The sequence below is a fragment of the Natrix helvetica genome (assembly GCF_964273705.1).
Source record: "Natrix helvetica genome assembly, chromosome: 6".
NCBI classification, from domain to species: Eukaryota; Metazoa; Chordata; class Lepidosauria; order Squamata; family Natricidae; genus Natrix; species Natrix helvetica.
In genome coordinates, this window is record NC_138553.1 from 76866098 (window position 1) to 76882477 (window position 16380).

The 16380-nt window shown below is 46.3% G+C and overlaps 1 protein-coding gene across 1 annotated transcript; it reads right to left on the bottom strand.

Moving 5' to 3' along the window:
• Positions 1-202: 202 nt before the first annotated feature.
• Positions 203-15078, bottom strand: PTHLH (parathyroid hormone like hormone; the record flags this gene model as incomplete). Its single annotated transcript, XM_081958038.1, is given in 5 exon segments — positions 203-611; positions 14525-14658; positions 14908-14967; positions 14969-15048; positions 15051-15078. Coding segments are annotated over 5 exon segments (711 nt in total).
• Between the last annotated feature and the right edge of the window lie 1302 nt (positions 15079-16380).

Sequence of the window (16380 nt, forward strand, 5' to 3'; positions counted from 1 at the left end):
GCAGAAGCTGGGACAATTAACAGGAGCTCCCTCCATTACGTGGCACTAGGGATTCGAACCGCCAAACTGCTGACCTTTCTGATCGACAAGCTCAGCGTCTTAGCCACTGAGCCACCACATCCCTCTGGTGTAACATTACTCTACAGCAGAATAGACCCTTAATTTTTTGGGGAGACAGACACCCCTGGAATATGGGTCCTTCTTACCTTGTCTTAATAGGTGCAACACCCAAGATGTCCATCCCACTGCCGGACCCTTTTAAGCTGAGCCAGGCCGAACGAATTCGCCTCTTCTTCTTCTCTTGATCTTTACGTTTCCCGGACTTTCCTTTTTTCTTCTTTCCCAGGGTCTTTAGAGGCTGCTCCTTGTAAGGTTGAGTCTTGTTGGTCTCCTGGGTCAGGTTTTTGCCTTCGTCATCGATTCCAATGCTTACAGTGCAGATTTTGCCCAGACCCACGCCGGGTTTCAGGTTGGGCGACACCTCCGCTACACCTCGTATCTCAGCCGTGTTCACCCCTTCGATGAGGTTTTGCAGGAAGTTACGCCTTCGGGTGTCTTGCATGGACTTCCCTTTGTCGTGAAGGAGTTGGTATTCGGCGACGGTCCTTTTGCTGTTCAAAAAAGAGAGGGAAAAAAGAAGCAAATCCAGACATTAATGGACCTGAAAGGATGTTCGTTCATTCATTCATTCATTCATTCATTCATTCATTCATTCATTCATTCATTCATTCATGATGGCCGCCACAATATTTTTTTAAAAAGATCTTGAGACTCTAGTACAAAGAAGATGATTAGGGAACTGGAGACTAAAACATATTAAAAAGATGATTGCTGGAATTGGGTAAAGGCAGGCAGGGGTAAAATCCAGCAGGTTCTGACAGGTTCTGGAGAACTGGTAGCAGAAATTCTGAGTAGTTAGGAGAACTGGCTAATACCACCTCTGGCTGGCCCCAGAGTAGGGAGGGAATGGAGATTTTGCATTATCCTTCCCCTGTCATGCCCGCCAAGCCACACCCACCAAGCCACGCCCACCAAGCCACACCATGCCCACCAAGCCATGCCCATAGAACCAATAAAAAAAATTGACTTTCACCACTGGGTAAAGGTAAAGGTTCCCCTCACACATATGTGCTAGTCGTTCCTGACTCTAGGGCAGCGATGGCAAACCTTTTTTGGCTCGCGTGCCACAAGTGGGGGGAGCGGGGGGGGTCGTGTGCGCGCGTGCCGCACCCATAATGCAACGCGCGATCCCCCAGTGCGCATGCGCGCACAACGCGCCCCCCGCCCATTTTTACATGCTTTTTTCGCCCACCCCAGGCTCCAGAGCCTTTATAGAAGCCTGGGGAGGGTGAAAAGAGCCTCCCCCCACCGGGGCCCTCCGGAGGCTTCAGGGACCGTCCGGAGGCTTCCCTGAAGCCTTCGGAATGCTTAAAACGACCCTCCTAGCAACCCGGAAGTCACTTCCGGTTTGCTCAGAGGGTGGTTTTAAGTGTGCATGCACGCTGGCCAGCTAACAGGGCAGCGCCTCGCGTGCCCTGACAAATGGCTCCGCGTGCCACTTGTGGCACGCGTGCCATAGGTTCGCCATCACTGCTCTAGGGGGTGGTGCTCATCTCTGTTTCTAAGCTGAAGAGCCAACACTGTCCCAAGATGTCTCCATGGCCATGTGGCCGGCATGACTCAATGCCGAAGGTGCACGGAACGCTGTTCCCTTCCCACCAAAGTTGTCCCTATTTTTCTACTTGCATTTTGTACGTGCTTTCAAACTGCTAGTTTGGCAGAAGCTGGGACAAATAACGGGAGCTCACTCCGTTAACCAGCGCTAGGGATCCGAACCGCTGAAGTACTGACCTTCTGAACGACAAGCTCTGCATCTTAGCCACTGAGCCACCGCGTCCCTGCCAGAATTGGGTACATCTAGTTAAATGGAAAGGAGGACTAGGGGAGACATGATAGCAGCGTTCCAATATCTCAGGGGATGCCACCAAGAAGAGGGAGTCAACCTATTCTCAAAGCACCTGAAAGCAGGACAAGAATGGATGGAATCTAAACAAGGAGAGAAGCAACCTAGAACGAAGGAGACATTTCCTGACACAATTGATCAGTGGAACAAATTGCTCCCTAAAAGTTTTGAATGCTCCAACACTGGAAGTTTTAAAGAAGAGATTGGTCAACCATTTGTCTGAAATGATGTATGCCTGAGATGGGCATTGGAATAGAAAATCCTCAACGTCCCTTTGAACTGTATTATTCTGTTATTTGTCAAGCCTGATCAAAAAAGCCCAGTCTTCTCTTTGTACAGCATAATTTGCCACAGCAAGAGTCCCGCATATCCCACATTTTATCTGGAATCAATACAACTTTCTAGCTGTTCCCTACACTGGCCAAAAAGCAGAATTTGAAATAGTTTGCTAATAAGCTGGTATATGACCCATTGCTGTAACCATGGCTACAGGGAGTCCTTGACTGACGAACTTTTCTTCAATGACCTTTTGAAGTTACAGCAGCACTGAAAAGAAAAATGACTCATGATTGTTATTCAGACTTATGACCGTGGTGGCATCCCCTTGGTACCATGATGCAAATTCAGGTGGTTGGCAACTGACTCATACTTGTGACGGCTGCAGTGTCCTGAGGTCATGGAATCATCTTTTGCAAGCAAAGTCATTGGGGAAACCACGTTACTAGCTTAAGAACTGCGGTGATTCCCTGAACAACTGTTGATAAGGAAGGTCATAAAACGGGGCAAAGCATACTTAGCAACTGTCTCGCTTACCAACGGAACTTTTGGGCTCCGTCGTAGTTGTAAGTTGAGGACCACCTACGATTGCTAGGAAGGTGGGGACCTTCAGCCTTCAGAACAGTGTTTCTCAAATTTGTGAACTACAATATGTGGATAGGGAATTCTGGGAGTTGAAGTCCACATACCGTATTTTTCGGAGTATAAGACGCACCTTTCCCCCCCCCCCTTCCCAAAAAAGAGGGTGAAAATCTGGGTGCATCTTATACACTGAATACAGCATTTTTGGCCTTCTGAAGCCATGCTCCGCACATCCTATTTTTCACAAAAATGGACGTGCAGAGGGTTTGGGAGGCCCGTAGAGTGCTCCTGGTGGCTGGGGAGGGCAGAAATGAGTGAAAACGGGCCCATTTTTCACAACAACGTCTGTTTGTGTGTGTGTGTGTGTTTGCCCCCCCAAACCCCCAGGAGCACTCTGCAGGCCTTCAAAACTCTCTGCACGCCCAGTTTTTTGCTCGTTTTTGCCCTCCCCAGCCCCCAAGAGCACTCTACAGGCCTCCCATTTTTGTGAAAAGCGGGCCCATTTTTCACCTCCCAACCCACCCACCCCATCACTTTTTTGCCCTCCCTGGCCCCAGGAGTACTTTGCAGGCCTCCCAAACTCTCTGCATGCCCCATTTTTCACAAAAAAACATGGGGCGTACAGAGGGTTTGGGAGGCCTGCGGAATGCTCCTGGGGGCCAGAGAGGACAAAAACGTTTCTTTTTTTTAATTTACCTCTTCAAAATCTTGGTGCATCTTAGACTTCAGTGCGTCTTATAGTCCAAAAAATATGGTATCTTCAAGTCGCCAAGATTGAAAAGCAGGACTTCAAATCAGCTTGTTTAACCAAAAGAATTTATGGGGATGGCCTTGGGCCAAGATGAGCTACAACGCAAGTCCAAGATCGCATTGGTGCACCTGGCAACCTGGCTGTTCCTTAGGTCAACGCTCTCCACTTGTCAAAACAACAACAACAACAAACCAACAACCCTAGCTTCTCCCCATTTTAAGCCTTTTAAAGAAGCCACCACAAATCTAGAACCAAACTTTCAAAGTTATACCCAAACAAGCCCGCACAAAAGAGACACTGATTCTTAAGCAACTTTGAAGCTTTTTCAGATATGAGCTTTGAGAAAACATCTGCCTTGTTACATTCCATTTCACCAAAGAAATGCATAGAAATCATATGGTCGGGGAAGCAAATAAATGGGAATGATTAGAAGTGTTTGGATAAATATGGACAACCTCTGTGTCCACAGTGGGAGCTGCATGTTCTAGAGCACAAGTCGAGTTTTCAAAGTTTGCTAAGTGAGCTGCTTAGTGTTGTTCCCCAGTTTCCCACAATCTACCCCTGGAGGAGAATGCTAAATGCATGACCCAACCTAAACATCTAGAGAAATGCCTCCAATTCCAATATGTTAGTTGTCTTTTATAAATTGAAAATATCCATCCCTTTCTTTTTCCACCAGCAAGCAAAGCTCTTGATGCCCCTATCTTTGGAGATCTTTTTCTCCATAATTGGTCTGTGATTGACTGCTCCTGGACACATTGTTTGGTCTGTTTGGGTTCTAGATCGCTAAATGGAAAGACTCCTTCAAGTTGGGCTCAACTCCATGTGACTCCTTAGTTTTTCTTGATGTAGAAGGTCATTGCCATTGCCTTTTCTTTTCCAGTCTAAGTTAAGCTTTGGATATTCCTAGCGGTCTTCTTCCAAGTTCTCACCAGGCTGAACCCTGCTTCACTTCCTGAGACCAGCCATTTGCTGTAGATCAAGATTACATCACTCTGATAAACAACTAATTCCCACCACACTGTCAAACTATTTACTAAGACCGTATTACTATTATTCTCCTCATCCTTTCTATTACCTATCTCCTTTTCTACTTAAGACTATAACCTTGTTGCTTTATGATTTGTATTGTTTTATTTAGTTTCCTAGTAAGATTTTGATTGCTTATTTAGTATCCTATGACTATCACTAAGAGTGGTATCTTATCATTCATGATGAATGTGTTTATGACAACTATGAACATGATTTATCTCTTATATATTTTATGTACACTGAGAGCTTATGCACCGAAGACAAATTCCGTGGGTGTCCAATCACACTTGGACAATAAAGAATTCTATCCTATCCTATCCTATCCTATCCTATCCTATCCTATCCTATCCTATCCTATCCTATCCTATCCATTCTACTCTACTCTACTCTACTCTACTTTATTCCAATTCACTCCACTCCATTCCATTATTTTACTCTACTCTACTCTACTCTACTCATCTCTTCTCTTCCTCTTCTCTTCCTCTTTCTCTTCTTTTCTTTTCTCCTCTCTTCTATTCTTATTAGGGTTTTTGATCAATGACAGGGCTAATAGGACTCACATCCTCTCAATACTTTTCTTCTCCAGACGCAACTTAATACCTTCTTGATGTTTACCTTATTCACAGGTATGATCTGCTCGAGCTTTCTCAGTATTAGGATAGTTAAGCAATGGCATTTTGCAATCATTCCATACTGGAAGAACAAGGATGATAGGGAACCACAGTCCGGAAAACAAAGCAAAACATTGTGGTTCAGCAATCAATCCTGGGAAATAATTACTGATGGGAAAAGGTGTGCTTGGCCCTCAGGGTAAGGTGGATGCATTGTCAGTTGCAGGGATAAACTAAAAGGTGGGTTTGTAGATTATTCCAGTGGATGCCTGTCTGTCCAGTCTGCCAGCAGCAAGGTGTGCTAAGCCCCATTTCTAGAGCTAAGGTCCCTGTTTAGTTTTGCACACCAGGGCATGATGTTTCTGCTCTAATTATTTATAGCTAAGCGACAATACAGATCATCCTCAACCTAAGATGACAATTGAGCCTGACATTTCTGTTGCTAAGCGAGGCCGTTGCTAAGGGAACTTTGTCCCATTTTACGACTTTCCTTGCCTCCGTTGTTGAGTGAATCACTGCAGCTGTTAAGTCAGTGACACGGTTGTTAAGGGAAATTGGCTTTCCCATTGACGTTGCTCGTCCGAAGGTCGCAAAAAGGGATTGCGTGACCCCGGGATACTGCAATTGTCGTAAATGTGAACCAGTGGCCAAAGGATCTGAATTTTGAACACGTGAGATGCTGCGACGGTTGTATGTGTGACAAAATTGTCGTTGATCACTTTTTTCGGCGCCGTTGATAACTTTGACCGGTCACTACATGAACTGTCATAAGTCGAGGACTACGTGTAGAGTTCGACATGTCTACGATACCCTCAGTATCATGGACAAACTCCTTCTGATGTGAGACGAATATGATTTCAGTGAAACGTATCAAGGATAGAAGGAAACCATTTCAAAAAAAATCATTGAGAGTTGAACATAAGCTTAAAGTTAAGCCGGTCCAAATAACAAGGTTATTACCACATTACTCAAGTGTGTTGCCCCAGCAGTCTATCGCTAGTGTAGGAATTAAGAACTGTCTCCTTTAAGAAACTACCACATGGGAAATGTAGGCAGGGACTGCCTTATGGGAAACATAGTTCCATAACATGTGATCACATCTATGTTCCTGATTGGCCACTGGGGCATTTTGCCCGCGTGCAAAGTTTACCGCTGGTCAGTTTGAATGCCTTTGTGAACCGGAATAGTAGTTTTTGTATCTCCGCTCAGCCTGGGAGTGAAATCATCATCTTTTTACACTACGTGATGGGACAGTTTATGGAAAGTCAGAAGTATCTTAACACCGAACTGTAAATTTTGCTATTGAGAATGCCTGATAATAAACTTGATCTGAAAGAGATTCCTAAGCGTGGAGTTAACTACATGCCCCGAGCAAGCCTACAACGCCCGAGACAGAACAGTAAAAAGATGATGTTATTTTCGCTCCCCTCGAGTAAAAGGGACGTTGAAGTTGAATCCCAAACTCTGTTTGCATTTTAACTGAGAACAGCTGCCGGAATTCCCCCCCCCCCCCCCAATCTTGGAGCAGAGAAAAACATCCCGTTTCAGTGAGAAAGGCTGATTAACTCTCCTGAGATGAAGGATTTTGTTGTGATTAAGAAAATGTGTTAAAAAGGGGGCCAAGAGTTGCATGAAAAAAGCAGCCTCTACAACCTGGCCGGCCCAATCTGCCCGAGGGAGAACACTCAGTCCCTTCTGATTTATAATAGCAGCTTCTATAAAAAAAATTTGAGGGGTGCGTAACTTGATCAGTCAAGAACTGAAATGTTATGGTGCAATCTGAAGCAATTTACAAGGAGCCTTTCATCTGAAGATAGTTCAAAGATTACAAAAACTTGGCGGAATTATAAATTGACTATGGCCTCGGCCTATAAAGAAAATGTATACAAAATGTTCTACAGGTGGCATCTACCCTCAGCAAGACTGGCAAGAATGTTTAGCAACCTGTCTACAAAGTACTGGAAATGCAATCAGTCCCCAGGCACATACTATCACATGTGGTGGACGTGCAACAAAGGAAGAAATATTGGGAGGAACTACATAATTGGCTAGAAGAGATAACTAAACAGAATATAGATTCGAAGCCGGAATTGTTTCTGTTGGGAATAATACCAGAGGGTTACAATAAAGGGATCGCATATTTAGTCTTACATATACTGATAGCAGCAGCAAAGATTATATTTGCCAAATACTGGAAGAATGAAAACACTCCACCAAATGAGGAAGTAATATGAAAAATGTTAGAAAGGGCTGAAATGGATAGGCTAACTTTTAAAATTAAAGATAAAGAAGACTCCGAATGCTACCCGATATGGAACAGTTTTTATGAATGGCTAGAGACATTGGGTGGGAAGCAGAGGGGGAAAAGACTGTCTGTATTAAAATAGAGATGGTTTTCAATCATATGTATGATAATCTACAAAATGTAAATAGGCCAAGATATAAGAAAATCCAGGTTAAACTATTTGGTTATACTATTAGGATTATAGTTAATATAAGTGCTATCATATTATAGTCACTATTATAAGTTCATGTGTTAATATTTACCATGGGTTTTTTCCCCGTTTTTGTCTGTGTAACTGACATACATATACTCTGTCTGTGTGTGTGTGTGTGTGTGTGTATGAAAATTTGATATATATATTTTCACGGGTACAGGTATGCAGATCTTGGCATATTTGGGTCTTTTCCCGTGTAAGATTGAGAGCATCTTGGTGACGTTTCGATGATATATATATGTATATAATTTTTTTGCTGATAAATAAATGAAGGGAGACTAGTATAGATCTATTTCAAGCTCATGCACACACACACACACACACACACACACACACACACACCAAAAACCTGTCATTCTGTGTTAGGATTGAGCCTCTTAATGGCCAAGGGACAGAATTAAAAACTGGAAGGACCTTAACTGAAATCTCACTGATTCTGAGACTGAGACTCACTTTTCCTAATAATAATGCTTCTCCTTCCCTTCAGGATTATTCAGATTATTGAGACGAGACCTATACATTCTTCTGAGCAGTTCAAGAAAGTATATGTGTTTTTCATGAATGTTTCACAGCTCACTCATCCATGGAAATTATCCCAATGTTAAAGAGAATGCATGGGGGGGAAAACCCATTCTTGTAGATGTTGGCATTGTTGGTCCGTGGTCTGTCCAGCGAAATGCCACCAGCCTAAACAAATGGCCTTTTTCCAGGGAACTTGGCCCAGTTCTGGTTAATGGAAGATTGTTAAAGCTTGTGGCATGAGCCAGCTAGACAAGCCAGCTGGCTAGAAAGAGAGTTGATGTTCTCCAATGAAAAAGCATTCAAATGTTTTGGGGTGAAAATGAAGGGTGCTATCAGATGCCATACAAAAAGTAGCAGGAATATGATTGTGTCCATCTTCATGAGTGCACAAGAGTTCAGAAAATCACGGGCTCTGTTCCCCATCTTTAAAAAATTCAACAGTTCTTCTGGAAGGATATCTTCATTCCTGAATTCTGGTTCATCTTACATATCCACCAGATCAGTGTTCCTCAACCTTGGCAACTTTCAGATCTGTGGACCAGAGGTGGTATTCAGCAGGTTCTGACCAGTTCTGGAGAACCGGTAGTGGAAATTTTGACTAGTTTGGAGAACCGGCAAATACCACCTTTGGCTGGCCCCGCCCCATCTATTCTCTGCCTCCTGAGTCCCAACTGAACAGGAGGAAATGGGGATTTTGCAGTAACCTTCCCCAGGAGTGGGGAATCTTTCCCCTGCCATGCCCACAGAACTGGTAGTAAAAAAATTTGAATCCCACCACTGATGTGGACTACAACTCGCAGAATTCTGGGAGTTGTAGTACACATATCTTAAAGTTGCTAAGTTTGAGGAAATATTGCGCTAGACAATCAGCTTTAAAATTGCATGTGCAACTTATGTCACTTCTGCACCTGTAGAAGCTTTCTCTCATCGAGTTCTAGACCTCCAATGCCACCCTTTAAAAAATGACTTAAGTCAATCATTTCTATTACACTCACCCTATCCTTGTCCTTTGCTCATTGAATTAAGATTGCCACTCTCTTCTTTGAATGGATTCACATTTTGACAGGCTGAATATTTTGGTGCTGTACCATCTTCTTTTAATGACCCCATAATCCCTTGTGGGGTGGAATCTGGGCAACTGAACAGAGCTAGCAGAGTGTTTCATGGCTGGATGCTTTTCCTGTCACCAATGCGGAGTTTTATTCAGTAGACATATTCTCAATGTGCCCAGAAAGAGAAATATCTGCCTCTACCTAAGATGGAACTTACAGCCTACTGATTGTGAGGTGAGAGCTCCATCTCTAGGCCACCGTACCATTTCTATTTTGGTGCTGTATGGCTTTAGGCTATTTTATATCATGGCTACCAAACCCTTTATAGAAAGTTCTATTCATTTTTTCTCGAAATGTATTTACCAGTGAATGACTCCTTTCATCACCTGTTGAATTCTTGGCTATCATTAAGTGTTGTACCTTATGATTCTTGATGAATGTATCTTGTTTTTTATGTACACTGAGAGCATCTGCACCAAAGATAAATTCCTTGTGTGTCCAATCACACTTGGCCTATAAGGAATTCTATTCTATTCTATTCTATTCTATTCTATTCTATTCTATTCTATTCTATTCTATTCTATTCCAATCTACTCTACTCTACTCTACTCTACTCTATTCTATCTTGAACTCTGAATAAATTTGTAAACCTCCTGCTGCCATATGATACATACAAAACCCTCAAATCTCATTCCCCGCCCTCTCTTTCTTACCCAGATAGCAATTAAAACCCACTTGATATTTTTTTTTGTGACGAGCGAACTTTTCTCATCTTTCAGTCTCTCGTTCTATAAAAGATGTGTACTTAATTTGACTTAGATTAATTGTTTTTGTCACAAGAGCCTCTTATGGGGTTCTAAGAAATTTCTAACCGTGCCAATAAATGCCATGGTTAAAAATGGACTCCTGTGAAATTCAATAGCAAGAGACAGCTTTGGGTAGTGGTTAAAGCCCCTGGACTAGGTGTGGGGAGTTCTAATCCTGCTTTAAACCCAACTAGATGACCCTGGGCCAGTTGCTGTCTCCTAACCTCAAGAAGAAGGCAAGAAAAAGAATTTCTCAAGAAAACCAAATGGACTTATCCATATAATTACCAACAGTCAAGCTGACTCAAAGTCATTAACCAATCAATCAATTATTCCAATAATAGGAGAAAACAGCATTCTTAACAGACTAATAGTAAATGCATATTTCTCAATTAAGGCTCTAGCAGACTATGTTACTGGATTACTGCTGTGGAACATATTAATTTTTTACTTGTAAGCCACCTAGAATAGTTTGGGAGTGGAGCGACTTATAAGCAAAACTCAATTAACTGAATTCAGAAAGCTCTCTGTTCCTTAGCATGAACAATACCTGGTCCTATTCTCGAAGAGGAAGATTTTGTCTATAGATATTATCAAGGTAAAGGTAAATGTGGTAGTCATTCCCGACTCTAGAGGGCAGTGCTCATCTCCATTTCAAAGCTGAAGAGCCAGTGCTGTCCGAAGATGCCTCCGTGGTCATGCAGCCAGCATGACTAAATGCCAAAGATGCACAGAATGCTGTTACCTTCCCAACAAAGGTGGTCCCTATTTTTCTACTTGCATTTTTTAACGTGCTTTCAAACTGCTAGGTTGGCAGAAGCTGGGACAAGTCACGGGAGCTCACTCCGTTACGTGGCAGTAGGGATTCGAACCGCTGAACTGCCGCCCTTTTTGATCGACAAGCTCAGCATCTTAGCCATTGAGCCTCCGCATCCCTATCAAGCTACATGCTTTTTTTAAAAAAAAAATGTACATGAAAAGTTCCTTTATCCAACTACTCTAGTGGGGGCGCTGTTTAGCGATTAAACATGTTGCGTCAGGATTAGGAATGATCATGAAGACAGAAGTGGCATGATCGGTGTGTCATGACTTCAGTCAAGGGGGTAGTCTCAGATTCCCCCCCCCCCATTCCTTAAGGAAAGTTTGGAATGAGACTAAGTAGAAAGGGCGGGGAGGGGAAATCTCTTTGCCACCTTCACTGAGAAGATTAAGTGCAACCTTGCCAATGGCTCTCGTTCCCCTCTTTGGTGAAAAGATAAAAAAAGAATATTTCTTGCTCAAGGGTTGAACTGTGATGTCCTTGGTGCTCTCTGAGCTTGGTTATTTTATTGCAGACTTTTTATTACCCCGTTAGGTAACATCATCAGGGCAAACCAATACCAGAATGCACCCAGGGAGCGCCAAAAAATAAAAATTCCCAATTCCACCTCATTCTTTAAGGCAGCAAGATTCTAACCCTTTTGCAAATATCTATTTTGGGGGAGACGCAGGAATATACACCGCCAATCTACAAAGGCTCTTAGGTAAAGGTTCCCCTCACACATATGTGCTAGTCGTTCCCGACTCTAGGGGAAGGTGCTCATCTCCATTTCAAAGCTGAAGAGCCAGCGCTGTCCGAAGATGTCTCCGTGGTCATGTGGCTGGCATGACTAAATGCCGAAGGCGCACGGAATGCTGTTACCTCCCCACCAAAGGTGATTCCTATTTTTCTACTTGCATTTTTACATGCTTTCAAACTGCTAGGTTGGCAGAAGCTGGGACAAGTAACGGGAGCTCACTCCACTACGCGGTGCTGGGGATTCGAACTGCCTCCCAATTGCCGACCTTTCTGATCGACAAGCTCAGCGTCTTAGCCACCGAGTTACCACATCCCTTACAATGGGCCTTTGAGAGACCCAAATATTCTTGTAATATCCATCTCCTGTTTTCTTCCTCCCCTCCACCTCCTGTGACTGTGAGGTGTGAGAACCGGAGAAAACTTTTGAGCTAAACCAAATCACCAGAGTGGATTAACGGGGTGGAAAAAAAACACATCATTCTAAAAATAGCGCCCAGAAGACTGAAAAGTTTTTTTATTTTATTTTTGGGAAGTGTTTTTACTATCCCGCTAGGGGTCCTTTTCCAGCCTGCAATGAAAAGCTGCCTGACCCCAAATGAGAGGCAGTTCATGCCATGCTAACATGCGGTGTGGTGAGCAATTTTGAGTGAAGGCTTGAGAGTTTATGGTTTCTTGCTGCCCAAAATCACTCACACAAATTACTGTATACACTGTACGCTGGGTTCACAGACTTATAATTCACTCTCCTGTATACACAAACCTGAAAACATCATCCCCACGGCCTTGGGGCTAAACTGCTAATCCTCAAAGGGAACATTGGTTAACCAACCCTCACTAAGCAGTGGTCACTCTTGACATCTTGATCTGCCGTAACTTCAACAGAAATGGCTCTCTGTAGTCTGGTCCTTCACTCTGCTTCTCTCCCTCCCTCCCTCCCGTTTAAGGACTTAAGAAAGGCTACTGTACTATGCAGGGGACCTGACGGCTCAGTGACTAAGACGCCGAGCTTGTGGATCAGAAAGGTCGGCAGTTCGGCGGTTCGAATCCCTAGCGCCGCGTAACGGAGTGAGCTCCCGTTACTTGTCCCGGCTTCTGCCAAGCTAGCAGTTCGAAAGCATGTAAAAATGCAAGTAGAAAAATAGGAACCACCTTTGGTGGGAAGATAACAGCGTTCTGTGAGCCTTTGGCATTTAGGCATGCCAGCCACATGACCACGGAGACGTCTTCGGACAGGGCAGGCTCTTCGGCTTTGAAACAGAGATGAGCACTGCCCCCTAGAGTCGGGAACGACTAGCACATATGTGCGAGGGGTACCTTTAACTTTACTGTTCTTTGCAGCACTGTAAAACCACCTTCTGCGTTTCCAAGTTCATTGGCTTGCTTTGTGCCTTTGCCCCCTACAATTTATGCTTTGTTTCCAGAATGTGGCCAGGGTGGAAACCTGGCTAGGAAGTTATTGCTATGAGCCTCAGTGGACTGATGCTGAGTTACAGCATCCATCCCGGTCAAAGCCAGATGTTTTGTTGGGGGCAACATCTGACTTCTGTCTGGTCCCTGTTCAAGAATAGGAGTTCAGCCTGTGGGTTTTCAGTAGGGATGCGAGGGGAACAAGCCGTGGTTTGGAAGCCGTGGTTAGAAGAGAGGTAGAAGAATAACTAGGTGTGGTGCGTAGCCCATACCCAGGTTTGTAGACCTCCTTCTAAATCCAGAATATTTCGCCCCAGGGAAGGAATCCGTGCAAATTGCACCCGGGCGTTTCTGCCTCGTGAGAACCAGCCTGCATTCGCGTTACCTAGTTTGGGTAAGGTAACGTCTGCAAGAAAACCACAGAAGCGCAGAGAGCACCAATCCTAACCCTGCAACTAATTCGCCTGGAAAGAAAAACCTGTTCAAGATTAGCCTTTTTCAGAAGCTTCCTGGATTCCTCTCCTAAACTGGGAGCTTTCTTTCCATCTTCCCGAATCACCTTTCAAAAGAATGAAGTGCAAGTTAACAGAACTTCGGATCCGCGCATCCAAGCACCGCAGGGTGGATTGCATTGATCTGGTTAGCTCCATCCTACGCGCCGTCCATCCGGCGGGTGTGATGAACAAGCGCGGAGGGGGCATTTGAGCATCTCAGGATCTCACTTCTGTTTTCTCTCCGTCAACCGCCTCTTGTGTCTCCCGCCGCATCAACAGTTGAACCCAAAAGTCCAGCGTTTCGATGCTCATGGGCACGAAACCCTCTTCGGAGGGCGAACAAGCCGCGATTTGAAGCGTTTCTGGGATGCGTGCCAATGTGCCCATGGCCCTCCTTTAGCATCCGAAGTCTATATAATGTGCCCGCTATGGTCGTTTGCAATAAAAAAAACCCCGCAAATCTCCCAGCGCGTGGAAAGATGCACACTTGAAGTTCTACTCCTCCCAACCCGCTTTCTCTCTCGCCTTCACACTCTCCTTTAAGGACAAGCTATTGTTCTTTTGACACAATACAAACAAGCGGTTGGGACGCTCGCTTTTTAACCCTAACCCTCTCCGTTTCTCTAAAGATAAATGCTACGCCCGCCAAATAACCTTCCTAATTGGGAAAAAAAAAGTGAAGGGAGACAGAGAGGGAAAAGGGGGAATAAAAGATTCAGAAGTTCAGGATTTGGCTTCTGAAAGTCATCCTCTCTACTCCACCCGTTCTTTCATTCAATCAATCCATAGGATTTTCATGTCAAAGAGGAAATAAAGTCTTTTTAGCCAATCGCTTCAGGAGTTGAGCCAAAACCATTCAGGGGCTTCCCCGTCGTTTTTTGGGGGGGACCCCTTAAGTCGAGGGGGTGGCCCGAAGCCCTCCCCGCGGCTCGGGACAGAGAAAGGAAGGAAGGAAGAAAAAAAGGCACTCACAATCGGCGTCCGTTCCCGTGTCCTTCCAGGGATCGGCCGGAGGACGGCAGGCAGTAACTCAGCAAGAAGACCACGAAACTCCACTGTTGGAAGTGCCTGGGGAACATGGTAGCTTTCCGGCGGATTTTTGGGACCTGCAAGGAGAAGCGGCGCTTGAGCGAATGGAGCAGGACGCCAGGAGAACGGGGAAGGGTTGGGGGGGAGGGAGGGAGGGCGCCAGGCGTGGGCTCCCCGCCCCCAAGCGCCAGCCAACCTCCCAGGCGTGGAGCAGGGAGCGCGGCGGAAGGCGCATGGGACGCCCCTTCGAGGAGGAGGAGGAGGAGGAGGAGGAGGAGGAGGAGGAGGAGACCCTCCGGCCAGCAGGAAGACTCCCCGTCCCGTACCTTGCTCAGGTCCCGAGCTTCTCCCCGGTGCGCTTCTCCGCAGCTGCCTTTCGGCCTCCCTTTCCTCCCTCTGGATCTCCACGGGATGGGAAGGAGGAGGAAGAGGAGGAGGAGAAGGCCAGCTTGGGAAGGCAAGAAAAAAGCAGCCACCCCAGTGCTGCCCGCCTCCATTGGGCATTGGTAACTGTGGGGAGGAGGACCACCCACAGCCCTTGAGGGGTGGGGGGTGGAGAAGAGCCCAGGAGCGGGCTCTTAACTCGGCCCTGGCACTCACGCTGAGGATCCGGGCGGACTGGCTGAAGCGAGGCATTGGGGAGAGGCTGGCCGTCAGTGTTGGGTGTTCGAGGCGCACTCACTGCACGCAGAAATATAGCGCAGCAGCGGCGGGATCCCGAGCCTGATGGAGCCTCCCTAAGGCCAACTTTTGGGGCAGGGGAGGGGAGGGTGGAAGAGGGCAGAGTCCTCGAAGGGGACTGGTCAGATGTACCCTCCTCACCAGGCAACTGGAGCAGAAGCTCCCAAATCCTCCCCCCGCCCCCCCCACCCTCGCCCCGCAGAAGCCGACCGCGCAAAATGACCGGACAATGAATGAGAAGCTACTTTGCGGCCGTCCATGAATTCGACTCTCACGAGTCCTTACTCCTGCCTTCCTGGCAGGGGAACATGGAGCCCAAGTCCCAAACCTCATCAGATCGATTCTGGGGGAGGGGTCGGTCAGGGGGCCCGCCTCCAATATCCCGCCACCCAGTGCTGGGCCCTCCGGGGTCCCCTCTTGCCAGCCAAGAGTACAAGCAAAAAAAAGGGGGGGGTTAGAACCAGGGTTGAAATTCAGCAGGTTGTGGAAATTTTGCCGAAATTTTGAGTAGTTAGGAGAACCGGCAAATGGCTCCAGAGTGGAGAGGGAATGGGGATTTTGCAGTAACCCCTGCCACGCCCACCAAGCCACGCCCACAGAATCGGTAGTAAAAAAAATGAATTTCACCACTGGGCAGACACCCCCCCCCTCCTGTCATTCTTCCAAGGGCTTCCACAAAAAGTATTGGGAGGGGAGCGGCAGGTGGTATTTCCTCTACGCCTCCCCCCCTTCCCCGCCGCCAGCTCTGCTCAGCTGGAGACTGGCCAGTCCCTTCCCCTCCCCCCCCGGCCTAATTCTTCCACGAGGTCCCGTCTGGATGGGCAAAAACCGGCCAAGCGCTCCGCTGCCCTCCCGATCTGAAAAAAATCCCTATCAGAGTGTCGCGTCTAGGTCAGGGCGCCCCCGGCAAACGAGGCCACGGCGAAGCACAGGCTGCCCTTCACGGGTGTCTGGGAACCTTGGGAGGGGGAGAAGACTTCGACTCGGAGGAACTGCCCACTTAGTGTCAGACAGGCCGTTGGGTCGGCGCAGCCTGCTTGGCCTTTCAGCCCGAGGATCGTTGGAAGGCCGGTAAGCCTAAAATGCGGGTAGGCATCAATGCAGGAATGGGTGTATTG